Raw genomic sequence first — 15,873 nt, 5'->3', positions numbered from 1 at the left:
AATTTCTTTGGAACTTCTCATTTAACACGTATGTTGTTCGTAATTTGCCAACGAGAAAACAATCATTCTTGAAATCTCAGGACAGTAGCAGTAGAGGAAATGGCATTCAGGAATACATTTTTTCTGCTTTGCCTTGCTTCAAGTTTAACAGTCAGCAGGGGTAGCTTTCGGTGCATGGCAACGAAATGTCACTAACAGGGAGAGGAATCGACCAATTCAATCCCAGCCTCATAGACTGTTCCACACAAAATCCAAATCATGTACATGATTTTCCACCGTGCAGTACAGACGCAAACTGTTCCACAAAGAAGCCTCATGATGACTGGCCACTGTTAAGTGCCATTCTGCAAGGGGCATAAGCTTGTTCTCATCAGCAGAGGCAGCAAACAAGCAAAAGCAATGGAACCTTACCTCCCATGGCTCTTCCTCCAATTCCTGCTACTTCTGGGAATATCATCTGCTGCTCAAGCACAAGTGAACATCCCCCTGGGCTCCTCCTTGAAGCCCGAGGGGCCAAACAGCCACTGGCTCTCGTCTTACGGCGACTTTGCGTTCGGTTTTCGCCAACTGGAAGGTAACACCTCCTCATACCTCCTCGCCGTCTGGATCGACACGATCCCTGAAAAGACTGTCGTTTGGTATGCCAAGAGCATCTCAAATGGTGAAGGGTCACCTGTGCAAGTGCCATCCAGCTCTGTGCTGAAACTCACCACTGACGGGTTGCTGTCGCTTCGCAACCCAGCTGGCGATGAGGTTTGGAGTCCGCGGATCCCGCATGTGGCATACGCCAGAATGCTCGACACGGGCAACTTCATGCTTGTTGACGCAGATGGCACGGCAAAGTGGGAGACCTTTGATTTCCCGGCTGATACCCTCCTGCCCACACAAGTGCTTGCTGTGGGTCAGGAAGACAAGGTACTCAGAAGCCGTCTCATCGCCACAGACTACGAGAATGGCCGGTTTCTCTTAGCTGTGCAACCTGATGGTAATCTTGTGTTCTATCCAGTTGCCGAGCCTTCTACAAATCGGTACCTTCCATACTGGGCATCTAATACAGTTGGCAACGGCTTGCAGTTGGTGTTCAATGAAACCGGCAGAATATACTTCACCTTGAAAAATGGGACACAAATCAATATCACTTGGGCAGGTGGAAGCACAATGGATGATTTCTTCAATCGTGCCACGCTTGATCCAGACGGTGTATTTCGGCAATATGTGTACCCAAAGAGCAGAAAGGTCAGAAACCTATGGATCTCGCAATGGACGGTGGTGAGCTCTATTCCCCAGGACATCTGCCTGGCAATAGAGGCAAATGCAGGCAGTGGTACATGTGGCTTCAACAGCTACTGCTCCTTTGACGGCATCAAGAATCAGAGAAGCTGCCTATGCCCACAACGTTACAAATTCTTCGACGACGAGAGGAAGTACAAAGGGTGCAGGCCTGACTTTGTGCCACAAAGCTGTGACCTTAATGAGGCAGCAGCACTGGCACAGTTTGAGATGACTCTGGTAAATAGTGTTGATTGGCCTCTATCTGACTATGAGGAATACAGCGACATAGACGAGACAGTGTGCCGGAGGTTGTGTGTGATTGATTGCTTCTGTGCCACAGCCGTCTTTCAGGCAAGCACAAATACCTGCTGGAAGAAAAGGCTCCCTTTATCGAATGGCTATATGGCGGAAAGCATAGACAGGGTGGTTCTTATAAAGGTGCCTAGGGGCAACAACACACAGTCCCAGCTCAGCAGTGCCTCTAGCAAATGGAAGGAGGACAAGAAGTATTGGATTCTTGGGAGTTCTGTATTGCTAAACGTTCTACTTATCTCTATTCTGCTCGTTGGCACTTATTGCGGTATCTCCATCACCTCCAAGAAGAAACTCCAGTCATCGCAATCGTCAGGTAGTTCCATACTGCCCCTGAAGATTTTCACTTACAATGAATTGGACAAGGCAACCAGTGGCTTCCGTGATGTGCTAGGCAGTGGTGCCTCTGGTACTGTGTACAAAGGACAGCTGCAAGATGAACATGCGACCAGCATTGCGGTCAAGAAAATAGAAAAACTCCAGCAAGAGACTGAGGAGTTCATGGTGGAGGTGCAAACCATCGGGCGGACGTTTCACAGGAACTTGGTCAGGTTGCTTGGTTTGTGCAATGAGGGGACTCACAAAATGCTAGTTTATGAGTTCATGACCAATGGCTCGCTGAGCGAGTTCCTCTTTGGTGATGCTCGCCCATATTGGAGCCTCCGTGTGCAAGTCGCACTTGGAGTGGCACGAGGGCTGCTCTACTTGCATGAGGAGTGCAACACACAGATTATCCACTGCGACATAAAACCACAGAACATCCTTCTTGATGACAACTTTATGGCAAAGATTGCAGACTTTGGTCTGGCGAAGCTTCTTCGAGCCAATCAGACGCAAACAAACACCGGCATCCGGGGTACTCGAGGTTACGTTGCTCCAGAGTGGTTCAAGAACATAGGGATCACTTCCAAAGTCGATGTTTACAGCTTTGGGGTGATCCTGCTGGAGCTCGTATGCTGCAGGAGGAATGTGGAGCTAGAGATCGCCGATGAAGAACGCTCAATACTAACTTACTGGGCAAACGATTGCTACAGGTGTGGGAGGATCGGCTTGTTAGTGGAAGGCGACGATGAGGCAAACTTCAACATAAAAAAGGCAGAGCGCTTCGTGGCTGTATCTCTTTGGTGCCTCCAGGAGGAGCCGACTATGCGGCCAACCATGCTTAAAGTGATACAAATGCTTGATGGAGCAGTGGAGATCCCCACGCCTCCGGATCCCTCTTCCTTCATCAGTTCACTTCAGTAATGCCTGCTTGTTACCAAATATAGTAAGTTGTACCGTTTTCTATTGAAGCTTCAAAATTAATGGTATGCAGTATTTCAGGAACTTATGTTTAGCTGAACATATAGCATCACTATTGCATTATCTAGTTTTTAAAAAATATATGTATCTTCTTTTCATAATGCATCTTCATATCAATTTAAATGCCTATTTATATCTTTGAGCCCGTTTTTTTCATACATTCACTACAATACCTCGCAAACAAAAGAGGTCTCTACACTAGAAAATGGGTAGAGGTCACTACATAACACATATGGTTAGTAAATAATAGAAGTTAGTTTCCGACTGATTACCAGCAACCAGCATAGTACTTGCACTCGCTCACTCAACTTGGCCAAAATTAGGACCGCCCAAATCGACGGGCTCTCCACTCACTGAGCGGGATTCAGCCACAAGCTTCATCCACAAAACACTTGCAAAAAAGTCGAATTTAAAACAAACTAATCGCAAGATCTCGGAATTCAGAAAGAGAGCTGTGGGATTGGGGGCGTATGGATCTAGAGAAGAGACGTAACCAGGAAACGGAAAGGGGAGCGAGCGAGCGAACGAGAAGCCGCGGCCAATGGGAGAGACATTTTATTGGCGGGGATAATGTTTTTCCTTTCCGACGCTAGGCGCCGGCTGACCGAACCAAATTTCGGCAGGTCGACTATCAGTCACGCGATTAACCCCCTATTTTTAGTCAACGCATGCAGCCTCTGTTATCCCATCTCTGCATAAACCCAGCTCGGGAAAAGCAGCGGCTCCGCTCGACCGTCTCCACCGCGGACTTGCCGGCGGAAGCAAAACTAGGACGTGGTTCTAGTAAAATCTGAAAAAGGTTTTGCCAACTATCAATAGTATCCGGTAGAAACGTACACCCAAAACACACATCCAAGACAATATATATAGACGCTGAGCACAGCAACACCAACTCTACAACTATAGAAGGCAAAAATATAAAATCACATATAACGAATCATGTGCTCCAAAATGATACCTTCTAAAGAAGGGCGACATCAAATCACCGCCACCACCCGATCCAAGGCTTAAAGTTTCTCTGGAACAACATGACAAGCAATGAGAACTAATTTTAGGGTTTCCATCACATCATTCCTCAATGATGTGATCCTGTTATCAACGACATCTAATGTCCATGATCAGGAAACCATGATCATCTATCGATCAACGAGCAGGTTCACTTGGGACACATTGTGATCTATATATTCACACATGTATTACGGTTTTCGGTTAATACAAGTATAGCATGAATAATAGACAATTATTATGAACTGGAAATATAATAATAACAACTTTATTATTGCCTCTAGGGCATATTTCCAACACTTTCCACCTTTCCCAACTGCATGTGCCTTGAGGGATTTGTACGCTTGGACCAATAAGGCCACAATTTCTCCCCTCAGCCCATGCAAACCCTTGGGACATGGAGGAACCCTTGGTTGACTTCCGAACTCCTTTGGAAGTTTTCAGAACCTTCTAGAAGCTTCCCTCTACAATACCAGAAAAACTCGAAACTTTTCCGATAGCCAAAATATGACTTCACATATATAAATCTTTATCTCCGGACCATTTCGGAGCTCCTCGTGCCGTCAGGGATCTCATCCGGGACTACCAACAACTTTCGGTTACTACCACACATAACTCAACTATACTGAAAGGTCACCGAACCTTAAGTGTGCAGACCCTGCGGGTTCGAGAACTATGTAGACATGACCTGAGAAATGAGACATTCTTCGGTCAATAACCAATAGCGGGACCTGGATGCCCATATTGGCTCCTACATATTCTACGAAGATCTTTATCGGTTGAACCTCTATGTCAAGGATTTAGTTAATCCCATATGTTGTTCCCTTTGTCCTTCGGTATGTTACTTGCTCGAGATTCGGTCGTTGGTATCTCCATACCTAGTTCAATCTCGTTACCTGTAAGTCTCTTTACTCATTTCGTAATACCAGATCACCACGGAAGACCCCGTCCAGAGCGTCTACCGGCTAGACCTAAACCCTACGCACCCAGCGCACCGCATGGACAGACCCGTGCTCGCACGCTCACGCACGCACGCACACACGCCAGCACGCCCGACGCGCCATAACTGCACTCACACACGCTCCCGATGCGCCCGCTATGGCTTATGCCCAACACACACACCCCTAAGCCACAGCCTAGAGGAGTCTGTCGTCCTCGACGTTGCCATCGACGAGGAGAGCCTGCTCCGCTGCCTCCACCTTCCTAGGCTTCGTGCACTCACGACAGAAGTGTTGGGGAACGTCGCAAGGGAAACAAAAAATTTCCTACGCGCACGAAGACCTATCATGGTGATGTCCATCTACGAGAGGGGATGAGTGATCTACGTACCCTTGTAGATCGTACAACAGAAGCGATTAGAGATCGCGGTTGATGTAGTGGAACGTCCTCACGTCCCTCGATCCGCCCTGCGAACAATCCCGCGATCAGTCCCACGATCTAGTACCGAACGGACGGCACCTCCGCGTTCAGCACACGTACAGCTCGACGATGATCTCGGCCTTCTTGATCCAGCAAGAGAGACGGAGAGGTAGAAGAGTTCTCCGGCAGCGTGACGGCGCTCCGGAGGTTGGTGATGATCTCGTCTCAGCAGGGCTCCGTCCGAGCTCTGCAGAAACGCGATCTAGAGGAAAAACTATGGAGGTATGTGGTCGGGCAGCCGTGAGAAAGTCGTCTCAAATCTGCCCTAAAAGGCCCATATATATAGGAGGAGGGAGGGGGACCTTGCCTTGGGGTCCAAGGGAACCCCAAGGGGTCGGCCGAGCCAGGGGGGAGGACTCTCCCCCCCCCCCAAACCGAGTCCTACTTGGTTTGGTGGGAGGGAGTCCTTCCCCTTTCCCACTTCTTCCTCCTTTTTTTTTCTTCCTTTGATTTTTCTTCCTTGGCGCATAGGATTTGGTGGGCTGTCCCACCAGCCCACTAAGGGCTGGTGTGACCCCCACAAATACCTATGGGCTTCCCCGGAGTGGGTTGCCCCCCTCCGGTGAACTCCCGGAACCCATTCGTCATTCCCGGCACATTCCCGGTAACTCCGAAAACCTTCCGGTAATCAAATGAGGTCATCCTATATATCAATCTTCGTTTCCGGACCATTCCGGAAACCCTCGTGACGTCCGTGATCTCATCCGGGACTCCGAACAACATTCGATAACCAACCATATAACTCAAATACGCATAAAACAACGTCGAACCTTAAGTGTGCAGACCCTGCGGGTTCGAGAACTATGTAGACATGACCCGAGAGACTCCTCGGTCAATATCCAATAGCGGGACCTGGATGCCCATATTGGATCCTACATATTCTACGAAGATCTTATCGTTTGAACCTCAGTGCCAAGGATTCGTATAATCCCGTATGTCATTCCCTTTGTCCTTCGGTATGTTACTTGCCCGAGATTCGATCGTCAGTATCCGCATACCTATTTCAATCTCGTTTACCGGCAAGTCTCTTTACTCGTTCCGTAATACAAGATCCCGCAACTTACACTAAGTTACATTGCTTGCAAGGCTTGTGTGTGATGTTGTATTACCGAGTGGGCCCCGAGATACCTCTCCGTCATACGGAGTGACAAATCCCAGTCTTGATCCATACTAACTCAACTAACACCTTCGGAGATACCTGTAGAGCATCTTTATAGTCACCCAGTTACGTTGCGACGTTTGATACACACAAAGCATTCCTCCGGTGTCAGTGAGTTATATGATCTCATGGTCATAGGAATAAATACTTGACACGCAGAAAACAGTAGCAACAAAATGACACGATCAACATGCTATGTCTATTAGTTTGGGTCTAGTCCATCACGTGATTCTCCCAATGACATGATCCAGTTATCAAGCAACAACACCTTGTTCATAATCAGAAGACACTGACTATCATCGATCAACTGGCTAGCCAACTAGAGGCATGCTAGGGACGGTGTTTTGTCTATGTATCCACACATGTAAATGAGTCTTCATTCAATACAATTATAGCATGGATAATAAACTATTATCTTGATACAGGAATTATAATAATAACTATACATTTATTATTGCCTCTAGGGCACAATTCCAACAGTCTCCCACTTGCACTAGAGTCAATAATCTAGCCCTCACATCACCATGTGAATTACATTGTAATAAATCTAACACCCATACAGTTCTGGTGTCGATCATGTTTTGGCCGTGGAAGAGGTTTAGTCAGCGGGTCTGCTACATTCAGATCCGTGTGCACTTTGCATATATTTACGTCCTCCTCCTCGACGTAGTCGCGGATGAGGTTGAAGCGTCGTTTGATGTGTCTGGTCTTCTTGTGAAACCTTGGTTCCTTTGCTAAGGCAATGGCACCAGTGTTGTCACAGAACAAGGTTATTGGATCCAGTGCACTTGGCACCACTCCAAGATCCGTCATGAACTGCTTCATCCAGACACCCTCCTTAGCCGCCTCCGAGGCAGCCATGTACTCCGCTTCACATGTAGAATCTGCTACGACGCTTTGCTTGGAACTGCACCAGCTTACTGCACCCCCATTAAGAATAAATACGTATCCGGTTTGCGACTTAGAGTCGTCCGGATCTGTGTCAAAGCTTGCATCGACGTAACCTTTTACGGCGAGCTCTTCGTCACCTCCATACACGAGAAACATCTCCTTAGTCCTTTTCAGGTACTTTAGGATATTCTTGACCGCTGTCCAGTGATCCACTCCTGGATTACTCTGGAACCTGCCTGCCATACTTATGGCCAGGCTAACATCCGGTCTAGTGCACAGCATTGCATACATGATAGAGCCTATGGCTGAAGCATAGGGGACGGAGCGCATATGCTCTCTATCTTCATCAGTTGCTGGGCACTGAGTCTTACTCAATCTCGTACCTTGTAACACTGGCAAGAACCCCTTCTTGGATTGTTCCATTTTGAATCTTTTCAAAACTTTATCAAGGTATGTGCTTTGTGAAAGTCCTATCAGGCGTTTTGATCTATCCCTATAGATCTTAATGCCTAGAATGTAAGCAGCTTCTCCTAGGTCCTTCATAGAGAAACTTTTATTCAAGTAACCTTTTATGCTCTCCAAAAGCTCTACGTTGTTTCCAATCAGCAATATGTCATCCACATATAATATTAGAAACGCCACAGAGCTCCCACTCACTTTCTTGTAAATACAAGATTCTCCAACCACTTGTATAAACCCAAATGCTTTGATCACCTCATCAAAGCGTTTGTTCCAACTCCGAGATGCTTGCACCAGTCCATAAATGGATCGCTGGAGCTTGCACACCTTGTCAGCATTTTTAGGATCGACAAAACCTTCGGGTTGCATCATATACAACTCTTCCTTAAGGAAACCGTTAAGGAACGCCGTTTTGACATCCATCTGCCAAATTTCATAATCGAAAAATGCAGCTATTGCTAACATGATTCTGACGGACTTAAGCATCGCTACGGGAGAGAAAGTCTCATCGTAGTCAATTCCTGGAACTTGTGAAAAACCCTTTGCCACAAGTCGAGCTTTATAAACGGTCACATTACCGTCAGCGTCCGTCTTCTTCTTAAAGATCCATTTGTTCTGAATAGCCTTGCGGCCCTCAGGTAGTATCTCCAAAGTCCATACTTTGTTCTCATACATGGATCCTATCTCGGATTTCATGGCTTCTAGCCATTTGTTGGAATCTGGGCCCACCATTGCTTCTTCATAATTTGCAGGTTCATTGTTGTCTAACAACATGATTGTCAAGACGGGATTACCGTACCACTCTGGAGCAGCGCGTGATCTCGTCGACCTGCGTGGTTCAACAGAAACTTGAACTGGAGTTTCATGATCACCATCATTAACTTCCTCCTCAACCGGCGTCGCAATCACAGGGGTTTCCCCCTGCCCTGCGCCACCATCCAGAGGGATGAGAGGTTCGACAACCTCGTCAAGTTCTATCTTCCTCCCACTCAATTCTCTCGAGAGAAACTCTTTCTCGAGAAAAGTTCCGTTTTTAGCAACAAACACTTTGCCCTCGGATTTGAGATAGAAGGTGTACCCAACTGTCTCTTTTGGGTAACCTATGAAGACGCATTTTTCCGCTTTGGGTTCCAGCTTTTCAGGCTGAAGCTTTTTGACATAAGCATCACATCCCCAAACTTTAAGAAACGACAACTTTGGCCTTTTGCCATACCACAGTTCGTATGGTGTCGTCTCAACGGATTTCGATGGTGCCCTATTTAAAGTGAATGCAGCTGTTTCTAATGCATAACCCCAAAACGATAACGGCAAATCAGTAAGAGACATCATAGATCGCACCATTTCTAATAAAGTACGATTACGACGTTCGGACACACCATTACGCTGTGGTGTTCCAGGCGGTGTTAACTGCGAAACAATTCCACATTGTCTTAAGTGAGTACCAAACTCGAAACTCAGATATTCACCCCCACGATCAGACCGTAGGAACTTGATCTTCTTGTTACGATGATTTTCTACTTCACTCTGAAATTGCTTGAACTTTTCAAATGTTACAGACTTGTGCTTCATTAAGTAGACATAACCATATCTGCTCAAATCGTCAGTGAAGGTGAGAATATAACAATATCCGCCGCGTGCCTCCACGCTCATTGGACCACACACATCGGTATGTATGATTTCCAATAAGTCACTTGCACGCTCCATTGTTCCGGAGAACGGAGTTTTGGTCATCTTGCCCATGAGGCATGGTTCGCACGTGTCAAGTGAATCAAAGTCAAGTGACTCCAAAAGTCCATCGGCATGGAGTTTCTTCATGCGCTTTACACCAATATGACCCAAGCGGCAGTGCCACAAAAATATGGCGCTATCATTGTTTACTCTAACTCTTTTGGTCTCAGTGTTATGTATATGCGTATCACTATCGAGATTCAATATGAACAATCCTCTCACATTCGGTGCATGACCATAAAAGATGTTACTCATAGAAATTGAACAACCATTATTCTCAGACTTAAAAGAGTAACCGTCTCGCAATAAACAAGATCCAGATATAATGTTCATGCTCAGGGCAGGCACTAAATAACAATGATTTAAGTTCATCACTAATCCCGATGGTAGTTGAAGTGACACGGTGCCGACGGCGATTGCATCAACCTTGGAACCGTTTCCTACGCGCATCGTCACTTCGTCTTTCGCCAGCCTCCGTCTATTCCGCAGTTCCTGTTTCGAGTTGCAAATGTGAGCAACAGAACCGGTATCGAATACCCAGGCACTACTACGAGAGTCGGTTAAGTACACATCAATAACATGTATATCAAATATACCTGATTTTTCTTTGCCCGCCTTCTTATCTGCCAGATACTTGGGGCAGTTGCGCTTCCAGTGACCCATACCCTTGCAATAGAAGCACTCTGTTTCAAGCTTAGGTCCAGCCTTGGGTTTCTTCGGCGGATTGGCAACAGGCTTGCCGCTCTTCTTCGAATTGCCCTTCTTGCCTTTGCCGTTTCTCTTGAAACTAGTGGTCTTGCTCACCATCAACACTTGATGCTCTTTACGGAGTTCAGACTCTGCGACTTTTAGCATCGCAAACAACTCGCCGGGAGACTTGTTCATCCCTTGCATGTTGTAGTTCAACACAAAGCCTTTATAGCTTGGCGGCAGTGATTGGAGGATTCTGTCAGTGATAGCTTCTTGCGGGAGTTCAATCCCTAGTTCAGCTAGACGGTTTGAGTACCCAGACATCTTGAGCACATGTTCACTGACAGACGAGCTTTCCTCCATCTTGCAGGCATAGAATTTATCGGAGGTCTCACACCTCTCGATCCGGGCGTTCTTCTGAAAGATAAACTTCAACTTGGAACATCTCAAATGCTCCATGACGCTCAAAGCGACGTTGAAGTCCCGGCTCTAAGCCATACAAGACTTCACATTGAACTATTGAGTAGTCCTCCTTACGTGCTAGCCAAGCGTTCTTAACATCCTGATCAGCCGTAGCGGGTGGTTCATCTCCTAGCGCAGCATTAAGGACATAATCCTTCTTTCCAGCTTGTAAGATTAGCCTAAGATTACGAGCCCAGTCTACAAAGTTGCTTCCATCATCTTTCAACTTAGCTTTCTCTAGGAACGTATTAAAATTGAGGATGACACTTGCGTGAGCCATGATCTACAACACAAATATATTCAAAGTGGACTTTAGACTATGTTCAAGATAATTAGAGTTCAACTTAATCAAATTATATGCTAAACTCCCACTCAAAAAGTACATCTCTCTAGTCATTTGAGTGGTTCATGATCCACTTACACTATCCCAAGTCCGATCATCACGTGAGTCGAGAGTAGTTTCAGTGGTAAGCATCCCTATGCTAATCATATCAACTATATGATTCATGATCGACCTTTCGGTCTCATGTGTTCCGAGGCCATGTCTGCACATGCTAGGCTCGTCAAGCTTAACCCGAGTGTTCCGCGTGCGCAACTGTTTTGCACCCGTTGTATGTGAACGTTGAGTCTATCACACCCGATCATCACGTGGTGTCTCGAAACGACGAACTGTAGCAACGGTGCACAGTCGGGGAGAACACAATTTCGTCTTGAAATTTTAGTGAGAGATCACCTCATAATGCTACCGTCGTTCTAAGCAAAACAAGGTGCATAAAAGGATTAACATCACATGCAATTCATAAGTGACATGATATGGCCATCATTACGTGCTTCTTGATCTCCATCAGCAAAGCACCGGCATGATCTTCTTGTCACCGGCGCCACACCATGATCTCCATCATCATGATCTCCATCAACGTGTCGCCATCGGGGTTGTCGTGCTACTTATGCTATCACTACTAAAGCTACATCCTAGCAAAATAGTAAACGCATCTGCAAGCACATATGTTAGTATAAAGACAACCCTATGGCTCCTGCCGGTTGTCGTACCATCGACATGCAAGTTGATATTTCTATTACAACATGATCATCTCATACATCCAATATATCACATCACATCGTTTGGCCATATCACATCACAATCATACCCTGCAAAAACAAGTTAGACGTCCTCTAATTTTGTTGTTGCATGTTTTACGTGGTGACCAAGGGTATCTAGTAGGATCGCATCTTACTTACGCAAACAACACAACGGAGATATATGAGTTGCTATTTAACCTCATCCAAGGACCTCCTCGGTCAAATCCGATTCAACTAAAGTTGGAGAAACCGTCACTTGCCAGTCATCTTTGAGCAAAGGGGGTTACTCGTAACGATGAAACCAGTCTCTCGTAAGCGTACGAGTAATGTCGGTCCAAGCCGCTTCAATCCAACAATACCGCGGAATCAAGAAAAGACTAAGGAGGGCAGCAAGACGCACATCACCGCCCACAAAACCTTTTGTGTTCTACTCGAGAAGACATCTACGCATGAACCTAGCTCTGATACCACTGTTGGGGAACGTCGCAAGGGAAACAAAAAATTTCCTACGCGCACGAAGACCTATCATGGTGATGTCCATCTACGAGAGGGGATGAGTGATCTACGTACCCTTGTAGATCGTACAGCAGAAGCGATTAGAGATCGCGGTTGATGTAGTGGAACGTCCTCACGTCCCTCGATCCGCCCCGCGAACAATCCCGCGATCAGTCCCACGATCTAGTACCGAACGGACGGCACCTCCGCGTTCAGCACACGTACAGCTCGACGATGATCTCGGCCTTCTTGATCCAGCAAGAGAGACGGAGAGGTAGAAGAGTTCTCCGGCAGCGTGACGGCGCTCCGGAGGTTGGTGATGATCTCGTCTCAGCAGGGCTCCGTCCGAGCTCCGCAGAAACGCGATCTAGAGGAAAAACTATGGAGGTATGTGGTCGGGCAGCCGTAAGAAAGTCGTCTCAAATCTACCCTAAAAGCCCCATATATATAGGAGGAGGGAGGGGGACCTTGCCTTGGGGTCCAAGGAAACCCCAAGGGGTCGGCCGAGCCAGGGGGGAGGACTCTCCCCCCCCAAACCGAGTCCTACTTGGTTTGGTGGGAGGGAGTCCTTCCCCTTTCCCACTTCTTCCTCCTTTTTTTTCTTCCTTTGATTTTTCTTCCTTGGCGCATAGGATTTGGTGGGCTGTCCCACCAGCCCACTAAGGGATGGTGTGACCCCCACAAATACCTATGGGCTTCCCCGGAGTGGGTTGCCCCCCTCCGGTGAACTCCCGGAACCCATTCGTCATTCCCGGCACATTCCCGGTAACTCCGAAAACCTTCCGGTAATCAAATGAGGTCATCCTATATATCAATCTTCGTTTCCGGACCATTCCGGAAACCCTCGTGACGTCCGTGATCTCATCCGGGACTCCGAACAACATTCGGTAACCAACCATATAACTCAAATACGCATAAAACAACGTCGAACCTTAAGTGTGCAGACCCTGCGGGTTCGAGAACTATGTAGACATGACCCGAGAGACTCCTCGGTCAATATCCAATAGCGGGACCTGGATGCCCATATTGGATCCTACATATTCTACGAAGATCTTATCGTTTGAACCTCAGTGCCAAGGATTCGTATAATCCCGTATGTCATTCCCTTTGTCCTTCGGTATGTTACTTGCCCGAGATTCGATCGTCAGTATCCGCATACCTATTTCAATCTCGTTTACGGCAAGTCTCTTTACTCGTTCCGTAATACAAGATCCCGCAACTTACACTAAGTTAAATTGCTTGCAAGGCTTGTGTGTGATGTTGTATTACCGAGTGGGCCCCGAGATACCTCTCCGTCATACGGAGTGACAAATCCCAGTCTTGATCCATACTAACTCAACTAACACCTTCGGAGATACCTGTAGAGCATCTTTATAGTCACCCAGTTACGTTGCGACGTTTGATACACACAAAGCATTCCTCCGGTGTCAGTGAGTTATATGATCTCATGGTCATAGGAATAAATACTTGACACGCAGAAAACAGTAGCAACAAAATGACACGATCAACATGCTATGTCTATTAGTTTGGGTCTAGTCCATCACGTGATTCTCCCAATGACGTGATCCAGTTATCAAGCAACAACACCTTGTTCATAATCAGAAGACACTGACTATCATCGATCAACTGGCTAGCCAACTAGAGGCATGCTAGGGACGGTGTTTTGTCTATGTATCCACACATGTAAATGAGTCTTCATTCAATACAATTATAGCATGGATAATAAACTATTATCTTGATACAGGAATTATAATAATAACTATACATTTATTATTGCCTCTAGGGCACAATTCCAACAGGAAGTGCCCGCGGACCCAGCAGTTGTAGCACCGTCCGCACCGCTTCCCACCACTGCTGGCGCCGCTATGAGCATCAGCTCCTCCTCCAGTCTCCCGCCGCCCTAACCTCCTCGCCGTGTGCGCTCCTCGAAGGCCTTGAGTCGCCCCAGCGCTTCTTCGAACGGCATGCCGTCGACGTCAAAGAACTGCTCGATACCCACCACCGTCGCGTACACGCGGTCCGGCACCGTGTCGACCAGCTTTTTGACCATCGCTACGTCATCGAGGGTGGTTCCAAGCCCTGCGTACCTCGCCGCCATCCCGTAGACCTTGCTGGCATACACGTCCAAGTCGTCGCTGTCATCCATCCGCAGGTGGTCGAACTCGCCGCGCAGCGTCGTCAGCTGCACGGCCTTCATGCGATCGGCGCCGACGAAGCGCACCTTAGGGAGTCCCATACCTCCCTTCCAGTGAGCTTCGGCGCCACCTGCATCAGGAGGTCCTCCTCCAGCGCTATCAGAAGCATAGCCTGCGCCGTCTTGCACCTCCCGGCGTCCGTGGCTACTCCTGCCGTCGGCGCCACCACCCCCCACGGCCCCTGGGCATCAAGGATGGCCTCCACCTTGATCGCCTAGGAGTTGTAGCCGGTCGCTGTCAATAGTGGGATCTGCATCACCCCCGACACGCTACCTCTCCCGAACGGAACCATCGCCATGGCCGCCGGCGATCGCCTCCCACGAGGCTCTGATATCAATTGTTGGCGCCAAAAAATGGAACCTGCGCAGCGTTGCCGACCCCGCAGACACTGCCGGAGAGGAGGAAGAAAGGGATGGGCACGGTGGTTGGTTTTTCCGACGTACTCCGCCGCCGCCGCGACAAAGGCTTGTATTCTCGAGCAAAAACTCGGCACCACACCGATTACAGACGCGCCCCACTCGGGTTTTATACCCAGGGTAGCGTGCCGGGCACGACCCGCGCGCTCCCCCACCTCCCGAGTCCACGATCGTGCCCGCTCCCGCCGCGGCCACCGCACCCACGAAGGCGCCCGGCTCGCGCGCTGAGCCCACACCAGATAGCCACGGAAGACCCGATCCAGAGCGTCTACCGGCTAGACCTAAACCCTACGCACCCAGCGCACCGCACGGACAGACCCGTGCTCGCACGCTCACGCACGCACACACACACGTCACCCCGCCCGACGCGTCCCAGCTGTGCTCCCGACGTTCATTACCTGTAATTTACAAGTAGGTAGATATGTGTGGTTGGACAATCCTGATGACCCAACTCTTGTACTTCCTCCGTCCCTAAATATAAGTCTTTAAAAAGGTTTCACTAAAAGACATGCTTTAGAATGTACATTCATTCATTTTATTACGTATGCAGTCACTTAATGAAATCTCTAAAAAGACTTACATTTAGGAACGGATGGAGTACATATGAATATTGCTTTGGATGAATATATAGAGAGCATGAATATTGCTTTGGATGAATATATAGAGAGAGCGAGGTTGTTCCTAAAAAAAAAAAAAATAAAAAAAAAAAAAAACTGTCTTGTGGTCTCGCCCCTTCACCGGGTGGGAAGTTTCTCCGCGGTAGTCCGGCATGTACGATTTTTCTCCACGGAAAGCCAAAAAGTAAGTCACGGTCGTTGTTATTCCAGTCTCTGTAGGAATTTTTCTCCAAAATTTGCAGAGGAAGTCACGCTTGGTAGTGACACGCGGGCTGTAGGCCAACAACACGTTCGTTGGAGTGTTCCACATTGACGGCCCATCAGACTGGCTAAAAGTATCTCGACCCGCCATTCATGCGCTCCTCAGACCA

The 15,873-nt window shown here is 47.8% G+C and overlaps 1 protein-coding gene across 1 annotated transcript; it reads left to right on the top strand.

The window, feature by feature from the left end:
* The first annotated feature begins 339 nt into the window (after positions 1–339).
* LOC123399666 (G-type lectin S-receptor-like serine/threonine-protein kinase LECRK2) lies at positions 340–3,021 on the top strand. The gene has a single exon (XM_045094059.1). The coding sequence runs from the start codon at positions 400–402 to the stop codon at positions 2,827–2,829; it is 2,430 nt and encodes an 809-aa protein (XP_044949994.1). The 5' UTR covers positions 340–399; the 3' UTR covers positions 2,830–3,021.
* Positions 3,022–15,873: the final 12,852 nt, after the last annotated feature.

Source organism: Hordeum vulgare, chromosome 5H (assembly GCF_904849725.1).
Source record: "Hordeum vulgare subsp. vulgare chromosome 5H, MorexV3_pseudomolecules_assembly, whole genome shotgun sequence".
NCBI lineage: Eukaryota > Viridiplantae > Streptophyta > Magnoliopsida > Poales > Poaceae > Hordeum > Hordeum vulgare.
This window is presented reverse-complemented; position numbering and strand designations above follow the sequence as displayed.

Excerpts from the sequence above, each read along its gene's own strand:
- LOC123399666 (XM_045094059.1), top strand. The coding sequence starts at position 400 with ATGGAACCTTACCTCCCATGGCTCTTCCTCCAATTCCTGCTACTTCTG.